Genomic DNA, 16,970 nt, shown 5'->3' on the forward strand with positions numbered 1-16,970 from the left:
GGAAGTCTGCTCCACGGAAGGAGCTGGGCCCACAGTGCCGACGGCTCTCAGCACACACCCGGAAGAATCCTGTCCACGCAGAGATCCCCCAAGCCGGGCCTGACCCGAGGCTGACACAAGCTCCTTCCAAATAAATCTACCCTCGATAACCATCCGCGGGAAAGCTTTCAAACACAGTGCTGGACCACGCCGTCCCTTCCTGAAATACCAACGGCCCCTCGGACCCCCAGTGAGCAAACTCTCAGACGGCAGGCAGGCAGTCCCCACGCTGTCTCACCCCATGTCTCAGGGGGCAACTCCCTTGACACACCTGTCTCCTACCCTTCCCACCCCCTGTTCAAATCACAGGAAACCACAGCCAGCTCCCTGAACAGCTGTGTGCCTTCCCCCACGTCCCTCCCTGACCCTGGGTGTCCCCGCCCAAAGTGCTTCCCACACTCCAGTCACGATCTGCTCACAGGCCCGCCTCCCTCGTGTCACGCCTGCGACCCTGCGGTGACGTGGCGCCCAACACAGAACAGAACGGTTAGGACTGTGGGGGAAAAGCACCATGACCGACTCACCTGGGAAGCTGAGGCTGTCCTCGACTTGGCGCACGGAGCTGTGGGTGGGCCTCACGGGTGCGAGGGCAGCCTGGCACTCTGCCATGTCGTACTGTCCGGAGCCCAGCTCCTCCTTGGGGAAGAGCTCGCTCTGACTCACCTCCTGCGGGATTTCAAGACAAATGCGGTGCCTCTTTGTCCCGATCCGGTGCTTGGCCAGGCTGCAAGGAGGAGGGCACACTTTTTAAGAGCTGGTGTGTATGTCTGCTTACACAAACACATCCCCACACAACCTGACAGGAACCGCCAGAGCCTGCTTCACACTCTGGAGCCGCCCGAGACAGGGGACCTCACGGCCCTGAGCCTGTTCCATCAAGTGCCAATTAGGGATGTTGCCACCCCGCCTCACAGATCTGACGTGAGGCTCGGGAAAAACTGTGCTGAGCATGCGCAGAACACCTGCGTATAGCAGGTACCCCCGTGAACATTCCTCCTCTCTTCCCCACACAGCCTGGGGGGGAAAACTGCTGAGGACAGGTCCTCTGGCTGAGACACTCACGACGCTGCCCCTTGCCCTCACCAGTCTCATTCCCCACACCACTCTCTCCTTCATAGAAAGCCCCCAAGCGGCAGCAAGAAGGCAGGCTTCTCTGGCTCTGAGGGAGCCACGCCCCCACAGACACGTGAGCCTCGCTCCAGGTGACTACAGCCCAAGGAGAGGTGCCATCACCTCTGCGTGCAGCCGGGAGGAAGGGTCTGAATACCTGAGGATTCTGGAGCCTGCACTAAGAAGAACCTTCCCTCAGCTGTGCTCAAACACCTCGCTCGGAAGCAGCCCCTCGACAGGTGACGGGAGCTACCAGATACTCCCCTCACCCCACCCCACCCCAGGTAGCTGGGCCCAAGGGCTGTGGGATTACCTCCTCTTCAGGTCGCCCTCCTCTCCATCCTCCACCCACTCCGTATCCTCCTCCTCTGGGCACTCCTCCTCCTCCTGGGTTCTCGGGGCCAGTTCACTCTCCTTGAGAAACTCGGCCGCTTCTGGTGTGGGCAGAGTGTGGTCGATGACGGTGCTGTCCTTCCCAGCTTTCCAGAGCTTGTACCTTTCTGGCTGGAACTTCCTCACAAACACGTCCATGGAGATCTTCACCATGTCCTTCCTGCAGGAGCACTGTCCCAAGGCGCCAAAGGGGTTCCAGGTGAGACGCTTCCCCTGCTCCTTGCACCCCCCTCTCCCATCTCCTCCCTCCAAATGGAAAAAAGAGAACAGTTTCAGGCTGAACTGTTTGGGTTCACAGGCTGAGGGCATCCCATCCGTGCAGAGCCTTCACACATGAAAGGAAGCAGGGAGAACAGGGTGGAGGACGCACGGCACTGGGGCGTGTCAACTAGGACGCTAGCCAGGGTGCGCGGAGAACAGTTAAGAGACAAGGCTCAGCATTAGCCCTGGACGGTCAACGTCCACCTTCCCTCTGCCGTCTGTTCAGGCCAGGACCTCGGCAGCAAGTCTGCTCCCGGCCAAATGTCCAGCCTTGCTGCTTCCTTCAAGTAAAAGGGAAGCCCATCAGATTTCCCCTCAACGGCGAACACCCAGAGCGGCTAGAGCAAGAAACAGCGCTGCGTGTGTGGGTACAGTGTTCATGCCCAACGAACTCAAGCACAGAAACCTCATTTTATACAACTCAAATATGAACCAGTTTTTAAACATTCTTCATGAACACAGGATGCTGGTACTTTTGCACATTCCCTGCCACTTTGTTTCTGAATTCCAGCAGCTCAAAGAAACGCCAGCCAGTGTATCTAAGAAGGCTGGCTGGCTCAATCAGTTGTTTTTAGACACAGTTATTATGAAGGAAAAGAGTGGACTTACCAGCACAGCTTGTTTGCCATACTCGATCCACCTCCGGGTAGCAAAGTTGGTGGACTCAGCACAGTTGAAACCGTGGTTAAAGCCAGCATGGTAGCCGTAAGGGAAAGTGATCATAAATTCTCCAGCTTCCTGAGTCACCTGAACAAGAGCAAACAGGAAGCAGTTGCAGTAAAGGGCAGGAATGCTGGGCTCCAGCTCAGCCACCGCTGGCTGAGCTGAGTGTCCAGGGACAGGTCATAAAGCCACTGGAGTCTTAGCGTCTTTTGCGACATGCAAAGTCCCCACACATCAGACACCATGACTGTAATTAATGACTCCTCTGGATTAACGCTGTTCAAGGGGGCTTGACCCTCCTCTGGCAGCAGGAAGGCGGCACCCACCTTTAATGCATTGAGATCAAAGGGTTACACAGATTAGTCCTGGCCCACACCTGGTACAGGGGAGCAAGTAGAATAAAGCTCCCTGTGAAACACACGCCAGAAAGAGTGGTTTCCGTGTAAGCAAAGGATTGCTTTGTGCGCAATCCGCTCACCTTGTCAAAGGGAATTCCGTATTTCTTCAGCATTAAAGGAGAAATCAAGGTCATCTTATGGCGGAGAAAAGCCTCACAGCTTTGAGCACTGCCTGGGAAAAAGCCTGTTTAATTGAAAACGGGTACAGTTAATACACAGCTCTACACTAGCTCTGTAACCCTGGAGTCACTTCACACAGCGCATCTCATCTAAATGTAAGGAGGATGAATCACCAAGGTGATCGCCAGAGATTATTCTAGCTCCACGCCAGTCCTAGCGTTCTATGATGAGGCCTCTGGGGTGTCCCCAGTGTAGGCTATTACATGGGTCATCAAATCCTGCTTGGGGGATTGCCCTGGCAGCGTCCGTTCTCATAAAGATTTTTAAAACTACTTAAAGACTTTCTCCATTCACCAGGACCCTCAATCTTTTGTTAGTAACACATCTACAGTACACATGACAAGTGCCTGTGAATTAGTCTCTCTAGAGGTACAAATCTACTAGAGTCCACTTACAAGGACCAAAGCATGACATTCAACTTTGACTTGACCAATTGGGGTTTTGGCAAAAGAACCAGACCCAAGGTGACCAGTACACTACCCCTGGTCAAATAAACCTATGCATGATGAAACTGAGGCAAAGACAGTCTAACACTCACTAAGCCCCTTCCCAGGACAAAGTGTGGCAAGGCTGTGATTTCAGCTTCTCTGAGACGTACCCAAACTGGCAGCCTGGCTCACCCCTCACATGTGGGCCCAAGAAAAGACCACTGAAAGTGGACATCTGAGAGCCAGGAGCGCAGCTCCCTGGCAGGTCTGACCCGGCCCACGGAGTGAACACCATACCTTTGGCCAGGCGCTCCAGCCGCTTTCCATGCTCGGGCGGGACAGAGTACCTGCAAGCACACAGAAGCAGCGGCCACTGAGCAGAGGGCTGGCCCCGAAAGGGGCCCGAGGGCTCGTGCCCACTCTCAGAACAGCTCGAAATATCAGACTTTTCAACTTCCCGACCACAAGAACTAGAAAGGGATCTGGAGAAATGAAGTATTAGACTGTCTGGGCACTGGAGTGGGAACCCACACTGAAGGGCAAACGATTTTTATCCTTTATATTCATTAACAAGACGTTTATTCGATAGTTACCATGAACCAGGATTTATGACACACACTCAACGTTGCTCTCCTTTATAATGTTATTCATGCAATAAAACTTAAACAAAAAAAAAAAAAGAGGAGGAGGATGGCATTAAAGTGCTCCTGGCAGAGCCTGAAAGGCTTAACTGGGATGGGATAGAGAGAGAAAAATGGGCAACAAGGTGACGATGGATTAGGTACCAGAGACCTGGCCCCCATCTGCTGAAGAGCCCATTTCCCTTCGTCTCCTCAACAGTGCACTGATTATCCAGTAGCCACTCACGCCTCCAACACTGTGGGTATCCAGACACCATAGGATTGCCCTTCATTAAGAAACAAAAGGAAAAACTAAAAAACACATAGAAGACTATTTAAAACTTTTGCAAAACTGTTAAAACTTCATATTCAGGAACTCACAGTAAGTCTATTTTACCTTTATAATGCGTTCTAAAGATGATGCCACAACAACAAAACCTTCCCATCCCAAATAGTTTTGTTATGAAACAAAACAGACGAGGAAACTGTCTATCACCTAAAAGGCTCTGGGATCCATCAGGCAACCCTGCATAGACGTCTCTGGAGGAACCACTTCAGGTGACCTAAAGAGTGTATGTAGTAACAAAGTCTAGTTTCAGGAACTTCAGAGTAAACATGAGGAAGAAACAAAAGTTACTGACTCTAGAGAGAAGTCTAGCCTCTAAGAAACTGGGTCAGTAGTCAGGGGGTAAGCACAGACTCAAAAGGGTTCCCCACCCCAAGACTGGAAACTGGAAAGGCATCTGACAGAACAAAAGAAAACCCCTGGGACAGGATGTGGCTGAAGAGGCTGGAAAAGGAATGGCGACAGACACAGCTTCTGTGACTCCCCAAGACCTGGTCACAGTGTCCCCTCTGGCCTCCTCGCGCCTCCATCCTCATACTCGGCACCCAAACCACAAAGGACTTCCTTCCTCTAGTTACTCAACACACTGCGTTCACTCCAAAGTCTTTGTACGTGTTGCTACAAACACCCAGACACGCTTCCCTGTCCCCCCTCCTAACCCCCCACCACCCCACCCAGCCACATCCTCACATGCGAGGCCTCAGCTCGGCCATCACCTCTTCCGGGGCAGCCTTCTCTAGCCCAGCGTTCATCTGCCTTCCTGTGTGGACCTACTGCACACACTGTTCCCCTTCACAGCTTTTCTCCCACTTTCTCTCCCCTGATCAGTCTCCTATCTCTCCTGATCAGTCTCCTATCTGTGTGAGGGTTGAGCGCCTCATCGGTCTTATGCTCTGTTGAAGGCCGCACCTTCGCTGACATGCTGAGATGGGTGGGTGGGAGCAGGGAGACGAGAGGGCTAATCTGCCTCCCCAGCCACAACTGCGGCTGCAGTGAACAGAATGGAGTGGATGCCAAGTGACCACGCGCCCCCTCGTGGGTTAGGCACACACTGCTGCTCACCAAATATTTTTTCCATGAGGAAAAGAAAGCTTTCTATCATCTGAAGGAGCGACTCCAGTCTTGGAAGTCTGCCTCTAAGAAATGCCTCAGGCCTGTTCAGAAAAAGAAATCAGACAGCAGTGGGAGAGCCTGGGAGAGCCCCCGTGGCTCTCGGTGACTCAGCCACCTTCCGTTTCCACACGATGGGACTAGGTGCCCTGCGCTCTAAAACCTGCTGCTCCAAGGGCAGGGAGAGCCCCAGCGCTCTAACAGCACCTCCCTGCTTCAAAGTTGGAACGAAATGTAACATGCCAGTCCCACCCCAAGCCTGCCGAACCAGTATCTGCATTTTATCTCGATCCCAAGGTGGTCCATGTGCACACAGAGCTGATCAGCCCCGGTACCAACTGCAGGCCGACTTTACCAGGACTTGGGCTCTCCGAAGTGCAGGTAATTGATGCTGTACAAGTCCATGTCTTCGGTGTGCCAGGCAAAGGATGTCTTCCACATGCCGAAGTACAGGTATGGGGTATTCACACCCTCGATGGTGATCCCACTCTCCTTTTCCACCAAGTCCAGGATGGTTCTCAGCCGGCCAATGTTCCACTCATCTACATGCTGCAGAGGATGTTAGATTGAACATAAACTGAGGCTCTGAAACCACCAACCGCAGAGCAGGTCACAGGTGAGCTGCCACTTTTAACAAAGGTTTGGCATACTGTTAAAACCGTGTGGACATAAAGACCACAGCACCTCTTTCGCCGTTCAGAGCCGCCACTGGAACTGATGCCATTACACCCCCAAAGAGCAAAACAACACCGAACACTAGTAAGTGAAATAACAAAAAGGGAGGTGACAGCCACCTGTTCTAAACCCAAGACAAAGAGTTTGAACAGAAGCCAAGTAAACTTAGGTCAAAAGAGGAAAGACCTCTCAAATCACAATAAATACAAAGCATGGGAATTAACTATACTAATTTGTGACTTGCCTAGCCCTTATTTCTACTGGGCAATGTCTTCAGTAAAAAGTCTACAGTGTTACCCTGAGTTACAAAGGTCATCGAAAAGCCCACCTCCTGTAACGACGTTCTGGATTTACGCCTAGAAGCTTCACTTCCCACCACCCAAAAAAGCGGTCATTGACGGCAAAATTGGAATCCACTCTTTAAACGCCTTCCTTTGAATAATTTACAAAAACAATAATCTGAGTGATAATCCCTGAAACACTCTACAGATTTTTCAAATCATCTTAAAATGGTGCCAAATAGCCCTTTTCTGCACCACATGTAAGGCTGTTCTCCATGTCCAAAACCACTATATCCTAAGCCAATGCAATTTGTTAAAAAACAGCTTTTCCTACAGAATCTTGTTGGAAGATTCTCAAAATCTAAATATGTTTCTCTTCTTAAATATATACCCCTTTCATTATATTAGTCAGTGATCTTTTTTTCACAGAAACCACACTGCCCTCCCCAACATTTCATTTACTGTGATCCCACCCTCTCTAGAACTCTGTCAGAGCTACCACCCACAGACTATTCTAATGGCCCTTGCAAAGAACACCCTATCATCCAATTCACATGTAGAGTGGGAGAAATAAAATTCGGTCACGTGCAAAACTACCCCCAATTAAGCGAGCACAACCTATCAGCTGGTGGTGGACCACTCTTTTGTGCAAACACCCATTCAGCAAAACAGCTTTTAGGGGAACTTCTCTGACAATCCAGTGGTTAAGAATCAGTTCTCCCAATGCAGGGGGCCTAGGTTTAATCCCCGGTCAGAGAACTAGATCCCACACACTGCAACTAAAGATCCTGCATGCCACCACCAAGAATGAAGATCCTGTGAGATGCAACTAAGACGTATGCAGCCAAATAAAGAAAATAGTAAAAAAAAAAGAAAAAAAAAAAAAAACAGACAAACAGCTTTTACGTGTCTATTGCATGCTGGGCAGATGAAAATGGTATCAAATTACAAAACTGCAAAAACGCTGCATCGAGTTTCCAGTGACTTTCACCTTTTCATAGAGAGTGCCATTCACATCTGCACCATAGATTGGGGGATTGAATGTGAGATTTTTCCAGTATTTCCGTTCAAGCTCTTCAAATTCACTATAGCGTGGGGTACAGTACCTTTCAAAAGTGGGAAAAAAAAAGGGGTTAGCCACTCATAAGAGACTAAATTCATCAGGCATTATGAATAGCACAAGACACAATCTCCTGTTCCAGAATAGCAAGACATTTCAAATGAACAAGGTATAACCTTGGCCTTCAAGGTTCCACTAACTCCCTCAACCTCCCTTCTGTGGGTACCGGGCCCAAGGAAGGTAACATACACCAAGATGTAAGCCCATCTTCCTTAAGAACGCTATCCTCTACTCTTTTAAAAGACCCTACTAATACACCCTGCTCCACTCAGGAGTGGCCTGGCCACCCAGGGGGAAAACAGGCTTACAAACTTGTGAGAACCAAGAATTGCAAATTCCTGTGTATCTAGACAACCAAAACCTGCCCACACATGGAGAGGTGAGGCCCTGGAACAGCGGTCACTCCCCTGCACTCTAAGGAAGTGTCTCCTAGAGGGCTCACTTGAATTGTCACTGCTGCATTCCCACCATCCTATGCAGTGTGGCTAACATCCAACAAATAAGCACGCCTGAAAACAAAATAGTTTAATAAAAATATAAAATAGTCCTAAAAACATAAAAACAGGTTTTTGCATATCAAACGTTCCATTGAGCAAAATACAAGTATATACATATGCTCAAACACACACACACCCCCATCCATATATATATCTCCATATAATACTGTTAAATACTGTTAACAATATCTATATTCTTTAGCTCAATAAAATCACATACTGAGAACTTACTCCAAAATAAACTTTTTAAAAATTCAAACCACTTAAAAAGTATTACACAATTTAAAGAGTAACGTGTAAAACTAATATGTATCGGAAAATGCATAGTATAACTCGGCAAAAATATATATATATGATAAGGAATGGAAGACCAAACTGAAATTGTGTGGAGATATTGAGGTTAAATGGGGGGGAAAAAAAATCTTACTTTAAATGCTGCCTTACATTTTGATGTCAACCTAATGAATAGTGAAGTTTAGAACTCTCAAGTTCCCTTTAAATACAAATAATTCTACTTCCAACTGGTCTGCTTTATAAATTCAGGTTGTTACCTAACTGGCTTTTCTTAAAGCTGGCTGATCATGCAGACAGAAGTCAAGGGTAAGAACTGGTTGTATTTCAGATGAACAGAAAAGACACAAGACTGACTGATTTAAAAACAGATATCCTGAAAGGCAAGGCCTACCATATGTCGATGAGATGAGACTGGAAGACCCAGGGGGCAGGCAGGGACTGAATGAGACCAACCCCAGGTGAAACAAAGCAAGTGTGCCTGGCCCAGTGCAGAGCCAGGAAACAGACATGAAGGACGACACAGGCTCATATCTGCGGAGCACGGCACACCGCTTCAACAGGCTTTTACACAGATTCTCTAATTAGACAGCAGGTTGGCTGGCAAGGGAGATGCCTTAAGAGACAGGCTGCCAAGAAAACTGGAAGCCCATATTCAGAACTGTGATAAGTCCAAGGAAAAGAGGCAGAGCACAGATGGAGCAAGAGTGAGACCTGATGTGACGTAACAAAGCGCTCTAAGTGTGAAGCCTGGTGAGCTGAGGCTCTCCCTGGGGCTCCTCCAGGGCCAAGCCGGAGCCGGAGGCACAAAACATCCGACTGGTTGAAACCAAGCCGTGTGTGGACCAAAAAGGACTCAGGAGAAAAAGCGAGGGGGGGAGGGACGAATCCCTTATGGAGCCTCAAAATGAAGAGACACAAGGGAAAGGAGAAGATTCAAGTAAGAGGATAAGAATGACTAGTCAGAGTCCAACAAGGGGAACACACAATTCATTCTCTGTAAATCTGAAGTCAAATGAGAGTGAAATTATTAAAAACAGCACAGAAAAACAACGGAAAACAGCAGACCTACACAAGGATGCTTCCAACAGAGACAAGAATGTACCAATGGTCATGGAGTGACAGAAAACAGCAAACAGCTTGTTAGTTTACCCACCTTTGGTTAATGTCATAGAAAAAATGAGATAGCATCTGAATGGGTAGTGAGGAGTTTGACATAATTAAAGACACAAGGACCCAGAAGGAAGAGATTAACTTAAACTACTGAGGCCACTTTTTGATAAGTGGGTGTTATCGATACACCTGGCCAAAGCACCTCTGAACCAACTCCAAGTTTCCCCTTTGCAACCTTGCAAATTATTAAGTCCTACTTTTGAAAGAAAAGCAATGGGATTACTCTATGTAAAAACATAGACAAGTTTAGACTGTGACTGAGTGTACTGAGAAGAAAAATGTTTCCGTGCAAAGAACAGCAAGGGAGACAGAAGCAGGAGCTGAGCAAAGGGGACTTCAGTAGGATGGCAGCAGTCTTGAAGACCACTCTGTGCACGAAATCTAAGGTCCCTATGCTAAAAGGAATGTGCTTCACTCACTTATCACTGTTGGCTATCTTGCGGAACTCTCGCACAGTCATGGCTTTCTTCTGTATGTTGTACTGAGTAAAGAGGCCAGACTGCCCTGTCACCAGCTGCTGGATGGGGGCAGGAATAACCAGGTCATCAATATCATCATAGGAGGCTCGCGGCTTCCACTCCTTTGGAGGAACAACCTGTAGGGAACACAAGGAACAAAGAGATCAGTAACCTGGCAAGCTGATCAGAGTCCAGGAAGTGTGCAGGCCAACAGCTGATTTTACTAGAAAGTCATGTGGATTCAACCATGCTCACTCAAACACGGCAAAAGTCACACTGTCAAGCTAACCCTGATCCAGTTCTGCCATCAACTAGCTGCCCAGACGCAATGACCTAAAGTAAGGAATATTCATTCATTCTCAGCCTCAGAATATTATCTGGGCACCAAGAGAAGGGGGTGAAGAGTTGATTTTCTCTCAATCTAACAGAAAGTTCATACGGAAGCCAAATTACTATCAGAGTGGGGAATGAGAGGGAAACCAAGAAAGAGAGAAGCTGGATTGATGAAAACACCCTCTCCACCAAGAGATGGAAGCACCTCAGCAACTGGCCCTGGGACACTGGCTCTTTCCCTTCCTTTTAAAGATTCCCAACAGCTCTCTTCTAACCTAAAAAAAAGAGATGTTTCAGATGTTAACGAAAGGAATTAACTTGCAAATAGGACAGCACATATTCAACTACCACCCCACCCGCCTTTCAGTAAAAGTGTTCTTCAAGGCTTCGTTTAGGAAAAATCTTACCGCCACCCTCGGTCCCAAAGGCCTCCACCCCTCACCTTAGCCAGCCCAGCCCGATGAGCTCCTTGGGATTCAATATAAGCAATGTAACGACTGAAGTTTCGGAACTCCTCCATTGTCGGGTAGAAGGTCATTATCCGAGCACTGGGATTCAAGGTTTCAGATTCAGAAGCCATCTTCCCTCCTTTTTGAGGTCACTTTGGTCAGGCAGGAATCTGAAAACATACATTAAGAGTATAAAATTATACAAAATGTAATTAAGACTGAAGGCTGGGAATGTCAGTGCTGAAAACAGTGAAAGAGGAAGAAAGTCTGCAGCACCAAGAAGACCTCACACCTGGAATCTGCCTGCGGCAGGTTATTTAAATGAGTAAGATAAATGGATAGAAAACGTTCTGCTTAAATGATTTTGACCTATCAAAATTGCATGTATTCAAACCTCATTTAAGGAGAAGGCAATGGCACCCCACTCCAGTACTCTTGCCTGGAAAATCCCATGGATGGAGGAGCCTGCTAGGCTACAGTCCATGGGGTCGCTAAGAGTGGGACACGACTGAGCGACTTCACTTTCACTTTTCCCGTTCATGCACTGGAGAACGAAATGGTAACCCACTCCAGTATTCTTGCCTGGAGAATCCCAAGGACGTTGGAGCCTGGTGGGCTGCCGTCTATGGGGTCGCACAGAGTCAGACACGACTGAAGCGACTTAGCAGCAGCAGCAGCAAACCTCATTTAATGGACACATTGTCTCAACTAAAAAAGGGAAACTAATTATTTGGTTGTTGGTCCCATCTGACAAAGCAGCTGCCCCACCCATCTTTACAGCTGCTCCCTTGTTCATACTTAGCTAATTAATTCTAAGTATTAAACTTAATATACTACAACCGGATTTTTTTTTAATAAAAATCTATCTATGGGCTTCCTTCTAAGCCACAAATTTCAAACAGGATTCTAGATTCTTAAGAAAAGTTACTAAGCTACAAGATTACAAAGTTAAAGGGTTAAATAGCATCCTGATATTAGCAGCCAGAGCTATGATTTTTAAAACCCTTAAGTGAAATTGTTTTCATAGCTACACCTAAATGCAGTTTCAGCACAGTTACATGAAATCAAGGTAGAGACTAGTTCAATTGCACTGTACCCAGAACTCAAAGAACAAAATTTGAATAGGCAATAAACTGGCAGTACAAGGCAAACTTCATAAGTGACTGGAGGTGAAATAAATACTACTTTGTTTTTAGATGAGGTCTTTGGCTAAGTGGGTGCATCCCCACTGCCTGGTAACACAATAGACTATTTCAACTGAATAAGAACCAAGCATACCGGCTAAAAACAGTCACTTTAGAAACGAAAAACTTATGTCCTTTTCTTTACTCAATTCCCCCAAATCTCAGCCCCAAAATCATGGCAGTTCAGCTCCAAGAGTTCCCCTTGAGAGCTAGAGAGATCAGAAGAGAGAAAACTCCTCCAACCTACCAACAATCTAGTGAAAGACTAGGAAGACAGCATGGAGCAGAACTGTCTAAGGTAGAAGACAAGTCCCAGTACCTGCATCTCTCCAGTTTCTATTTCACCAAATATAAAGTGAGCTCCTGGCCTGGTGCTTTTATGCACCTCGACAAACTTTGCATGGCGGGTATACTGTAATCCCTGTTTTATATACTGGGAAATTTACCCAAAGTCCCTTAATACATTCCCAGTGCTCCATTTCTCTGTGCTGCCTACATCATAATCTCCACTTAATCTAAGCCCTTTGCAAGGGTTGATTCAAGTGTAAAGGAACCTCAAGTTTTATGCAATCTTGAAGACCTCTTTTCTAAGAAAAGAATACAAAATACCTTACTTTTGCAAATTTTACAAAAACATATAAATCATGTGAACACAGTGTTAGGCCCCATCCCAAAGCCTCCAAAGCCCCACAAGAGGCTTCATTTGCCTCTGGCCTTATTCATCTTTGTACGCCCAAAACCTAGAACAATGCACGACAGAGAGTACACACTCAGTAACTGTTGAACAACTCATTTCCTTGCTCTTACATCAACTGCTCATTCCCTTTCTTCTACTCTAGGATCCCCTTCCCTCAATCTATTCCCTCGGGAAAGCTCCTGTTCTTGACACCTTCCTTCCCCCACCCAGCAACAAAGCCTTGCGGTTTAAAAGATCACTGCCCCAGAGTTAAAACAACTCTGAATACAGATCTAGTCTCTGCCATTTATTAGCTGTGTGACCTTGGCTGTGTAAATTGCCCGAGTCTCAGTGACTCCTCCTGTAAAATGGGGATCCCAACCTCCTTGCCCCGCAGGGTTGCTGTGATTAACTCAGATGATGCAAGCGAAACGCTAAGCACTAGGCCTGGTACTTATCAACTCAGTAAAGGCAGCTATTACTAACTATCTCAAACTCCCGCTCCCTCCCCTAGCATCCGATCCCGCAGGTATCGCTCCCAAAGTAGCCCCTGCGCTCCCAAGGTCCCCGAAGCTCACCGAGTAAACGTCCGGGCCCTACCGGCCCCGCCGCCTAGGCGAGTGAGGCCGGGCCGCAGGAAGAGAAAATAAGGCCCAGTAGACCCGCCCACCCTTCCCGACGCCCATTGGCCAAAAGAGATTGGAAAGGGCCAATCTCAGGGCTCATTTTAGAAGCTCCTGCTTCCATTGGTCGAAAGCTATGCCTATCACTCACCGCAGCAGGCCGCTCTCCGCCCCTCCCCCACCGGGGATCACGGTCAAGGCTACAGAAGCAACAAATCAAAAGGATTCAAAAACCCTGTAGTTCTTACTTAAAGCCCACTGCCCCGACAGGGCTAAGGCTCGACTTCTGCTGTCGCCACTAGCCGATCACCCTGTTTTTCCAGCCGGCGAAGGACGAGACTCCGCCTCCTCCAAAGTCGGCCTCTGCACAGCCGCACAGCGCTCCACAAAGTCAACCAATCCGGGGGCCGCTATAAGCCTTCAACCCGCCAATGAAAGCGCTGTGAGGCCGCCCCAAAGTCCAGTATCAATCTGCTCAGCCTATGAGCGCCGACTCGGGCTGTTGCCAGGAGGAAAAGTAGTACCACCCGGGACTGCGGCCACTGAGCACCTCGGCTGAATTGCAGAGCTGGCCAATCGAAGGCGGGCTTCTGGCTGCCCGTAGCTAATCTGAACTGAGACAGTTAGTTGAGTGCCTAGAAATGGGATCGTTGGCCAGAGTAAAGGCGCTAAGGAGGCCGTTGTAGGATGTTTCTAAAGGGTGGGCACAGTCTTTTGCGGGTTGAGTAGAACCCTTACCTAAAGTAAAAGTGCGCTCTGGACCCTTAAGGGTAGCTTCTGAGGTCAAAGAGTTCCCGATTACGTGACCAACCTGTCCCAGTTTGTGCAGTGCTGACTCGGTTTTTAAAACGCGAATCAGGGGTCTTGGGAACCCCCTCACTTGCCAGCAAACCTGGACATTTCTTGAAAGGAGCAGTTCCTAAGGGGAAAGGAGCTCTGAGGATCATTAGGACAAGTCCTGAGGGCGGATGTCCTTAGGGTCATTAAAAAGCTCTTCCTCAGTGAGCAGGGATTTGGGGGTCATTAGGAGTAGCTCTTGGGGTGGAGGGAGAAGATGCTAGAAGTCATTAGACACACTTGTGAAGGGTGAGGAGGATTCCTGGAAGTCATTAGGAACTGTTCCTGAGGAGTTATGAGTCGCCCCTAAAGAGCCCCACATTGTCAGGGGTGATGGGGAAGGAAGTAGCCAGAACACTCTGGTAGGTCAAATAGAAAAGTAGAATACTCGCAACCTGAGTTATTAAGATGTACAAAATTGCCCCTAGATGAGTAGGTCTGTGGTGCGCTGAAAAGAGCTGTGAAGTCAGATCTGTGTTCAAAACTAGCCGCTCCTCTGAGGTTGGGTGTTCGCATCAGTGAAAAGGAAAAGATAATACCTGCCTTGCAGGATTGTTGTAAAGATGAGAGTTCATATATGTTGGCAAAAAGGATAGTATTAGGTAGAATAGAATGGACGTAAAGCAATTGTGATTTATACCCTGGGGCTGTGGAGAAGGAGATGGAACCCACTCCAGTACACTTGCCTGGAGGATCCCTTGGACGGAGGAGGTCTATGGGGTTGCAACGAGTCGGACACGACTAAGCAACTCACACACACACACACACACACACACACACCCTGGGACTGGTCATGTCCTACCCCCAACCCTACCCTCTCCCTAAAAAAGCAGAGTTATTTCTCAAAAAAAGACCCGGGAATGACTTTTGAGTAGGCAACCAATAGCCTTTCACAACAGTTATAAAGGTTTTCTCTCTTGACCTACTGTATTAGGTAACAGATTATATTAGTTAGCTCATAAAACTGCTAAAAAGTCTGAAGAATCCAACTTGAGTATACATAACAAGGAAAATCACCCCAAATCACCCACCACTCTCCTCAATGTTGCCCCCAAACATTAGGTGCTTGCTTCACTGATTGGCTGTCCTAGGCATGGATACAGTTAGTAGCACCACTTTACTACCAACTACTCTAGGAATTTAATCTTGTAACATTTCCCATTGAGGCCAAAAAGGATTTTCCAGGATTGCTGTTACTTTGAATCACTAGCTTTCCCCTTGGTCTGTGTGCATGATAGGTGGAACTTCAATCCCTTTCTCTTTCATCTTCCTGTATCTCTGACCAGTTTATCTTAGTTACCCTTTTAAGCTCATCTTTCCTTTCCCACCCCTTAAATGTTCACATCTGAAGCAAACTAATCTATAGTGAAAGAAGACCAAGTTGGGCTTAACTTTCGGTGGGAACAGGGAATGATGGCGGTTAGCATAAGGAATGCTTCTGTAGTGTTAGTAATATTCTGTTTCTCCATCTGCAAGGTGGTTATTACAGTGGTGTGTTCACATTGCTTTGAGCTATATACACTTATAAGTTGTGCATAACATTCCATGTATACGATACCTTAATTTTGAAAATTAAATTACAAAATTAATTTTTAAAAGCAAATTATTTTTTAAAAGAAAAAACATTGACGTCTTCATGGCTCTCTGAACTTTGTCCTCTTCTCTCATTCTACAAACCCACTTAGGTGTTTGATAACTCTAGCATTATGACCTAGAGCAAGTTACTTAATTTCTCTAATCCTTAGTTATAGCTAAAACTGGAATAGCACTTCCCTTTTTTGGTTGTGAGAATTGGATGAGATATTGCAGGCAGAGCACTTAGAAGTCAAGCTGGCAGGTATTAAGTGCTCAGCAAATGTTAGCTGTGATGGTGGAAGATGATGGTGGTGGTGATGATACAAAGCGCTTAGCATAAAGCCTGAAACAAGAGCTCGATGCACTTTCACTCTCAGGCTTCACTCATATGTGCACACTGAGTGCACACTGATATACCCATTCTATATTCCAATAAAGTCTCCCCTGAGTTCAGATCCATATATCCTCCTATTTCCAGACACCCCCACCCCCACCACCTGGGTAGCTACAGGTATATAAAATCCATATGCCCAATAAAGAACTAATCTGTTCACTCCACAAATGAGCTCCACCTCCTAGGACGCCTATTTTGGTGAGGCAGCCAGCCATCCAATCACTCCCCCACCCCCACCCTCCCCACCCCCCATCCTACCCTACCCTGCCAAAAGCCAGAAACCAGTTTGCAACTAGGTCCTTGATGTGGTCCATCACTTCACCCATACAGAGTTCACAAAGCAAGTGCTTTACAAGTGCCTAGATTTTTTTACATGCCCATCATCTTCCATGAGACAAAAATCTCGAAAGGATCACTTGGGTCTTATTAGTGGTATCATTTAGGAATGTGTCCTGTTGCCAGAAATACAAAATCCAAGCAACAGTAGCTTAAAATTATTTTTCCCAAATGTAATGAAAAGGTTGAAGGAAAGAGGGGCATTTATTGGCATTGGCTCAATGTTCCACAGAGTCGCCAAAGACACGGGCTCCTTTCATCTTTCTCCATCATATTTCACAACCTGGATTTGACCTTCATGTATGCACTTAATAGCCATAAAGTGATTGCTGAAGCTCCAGACATCCTGCCCCTATTCATAGGGATATGGAGGAAACGGAGAGTATCAGCAGCACCTGTTACTCCTATCAGATCCAGCAAAAACTCTGTCAGAATCTTTCCACCTATCAGTAATGAGTGGAACAAACCTTTAGCTGCTTTTGTGGTGTTTACAAGCTAGCAAGGGGAGAAAAGAAAGCCT

At 47.2% G+C, this 16,970-nt stretch overlaps 1 protein-coding gene across 11 annotated transcripts in view; it reads right to left on the reverse strand.

Annotated features, from left to right (window-relative positions):
* KDM4A (lysine demethylase 4A) overlaps positions 1-13,677 on the reverse strand; it is a 40,870-nt gene extending 27,193 nt beyond the window's left edge. For 2 of the 11 annotated variants that reach the window (XM_081492573.1, XM_081492572.1), the window contains exons 1-10: positions 13,557-13,677; positions 10,819-10,995; positions 10,005-10,180; positions 7,496-7,610; positions 5,904-6,097; positions 3,770-3,819; positions 2,945-3,048; positions 2,413-2,550; positions 1,463-1,713; positions 564-763 (exon numbers count right to left, since the gene is read on the reverse strand). In XM_081492573.1, coding sequence (XP_081348699.1) covers positions 564-763; positions 1,463-1,713; positions 2,413-2,550; positions 2,945-3,048; positions 3,770-3,819; positions 5,904-6,097; positions 7,496-7,610; positions 10,005-10,180; positions 10,819-10,956 — 1,366 coding nt within the window. In that variant the 5' untranslated portion in view covers positions 10,957-10,995; positions 13,557-13,677. Of the gene's footprint in view, positions 1-563; positions 764-1,462; positions 1,714-2,412; positions 2,551-2,944; positions 3,049-3,769; positions 3,820-4,028; positions 4,380-4,588; positions 4,656-5,500; positions 5,593-5,903; positions 6,098-7,495; positions 7,611-10,004; positions 10,181-10,818; positions 10,996-13,263; positions 13,308-13,556 lie in introns of those variants that run through there. The other 9 variants (XM_081492575.1, XM_081492574.1, XM_081492580.1 and 6 more) reach the window with 7 other exon arrangements.
* Between the last annotated feature and the right edge of the window lie 3,293 nt (positions 13,678-16,970).

Source organism: Giraffa tippelskirchi, chromosome 5, assembly GCF_054371585.1.
Source record: "Giraffa tippelskirchi isolate mGirTip1 chromosome 5, T2T-mGirTip1v1.2.pri, whole genome shotgun sequence".
In the NCBI taxonomy this organism is placed as follows: domain Eukaryota; kingdom Metazoa; phylum Chordata; class Mammalia; order Artiodactyla; family Giraffidae; genus Giraffa; species Giraffa tippelskirchi.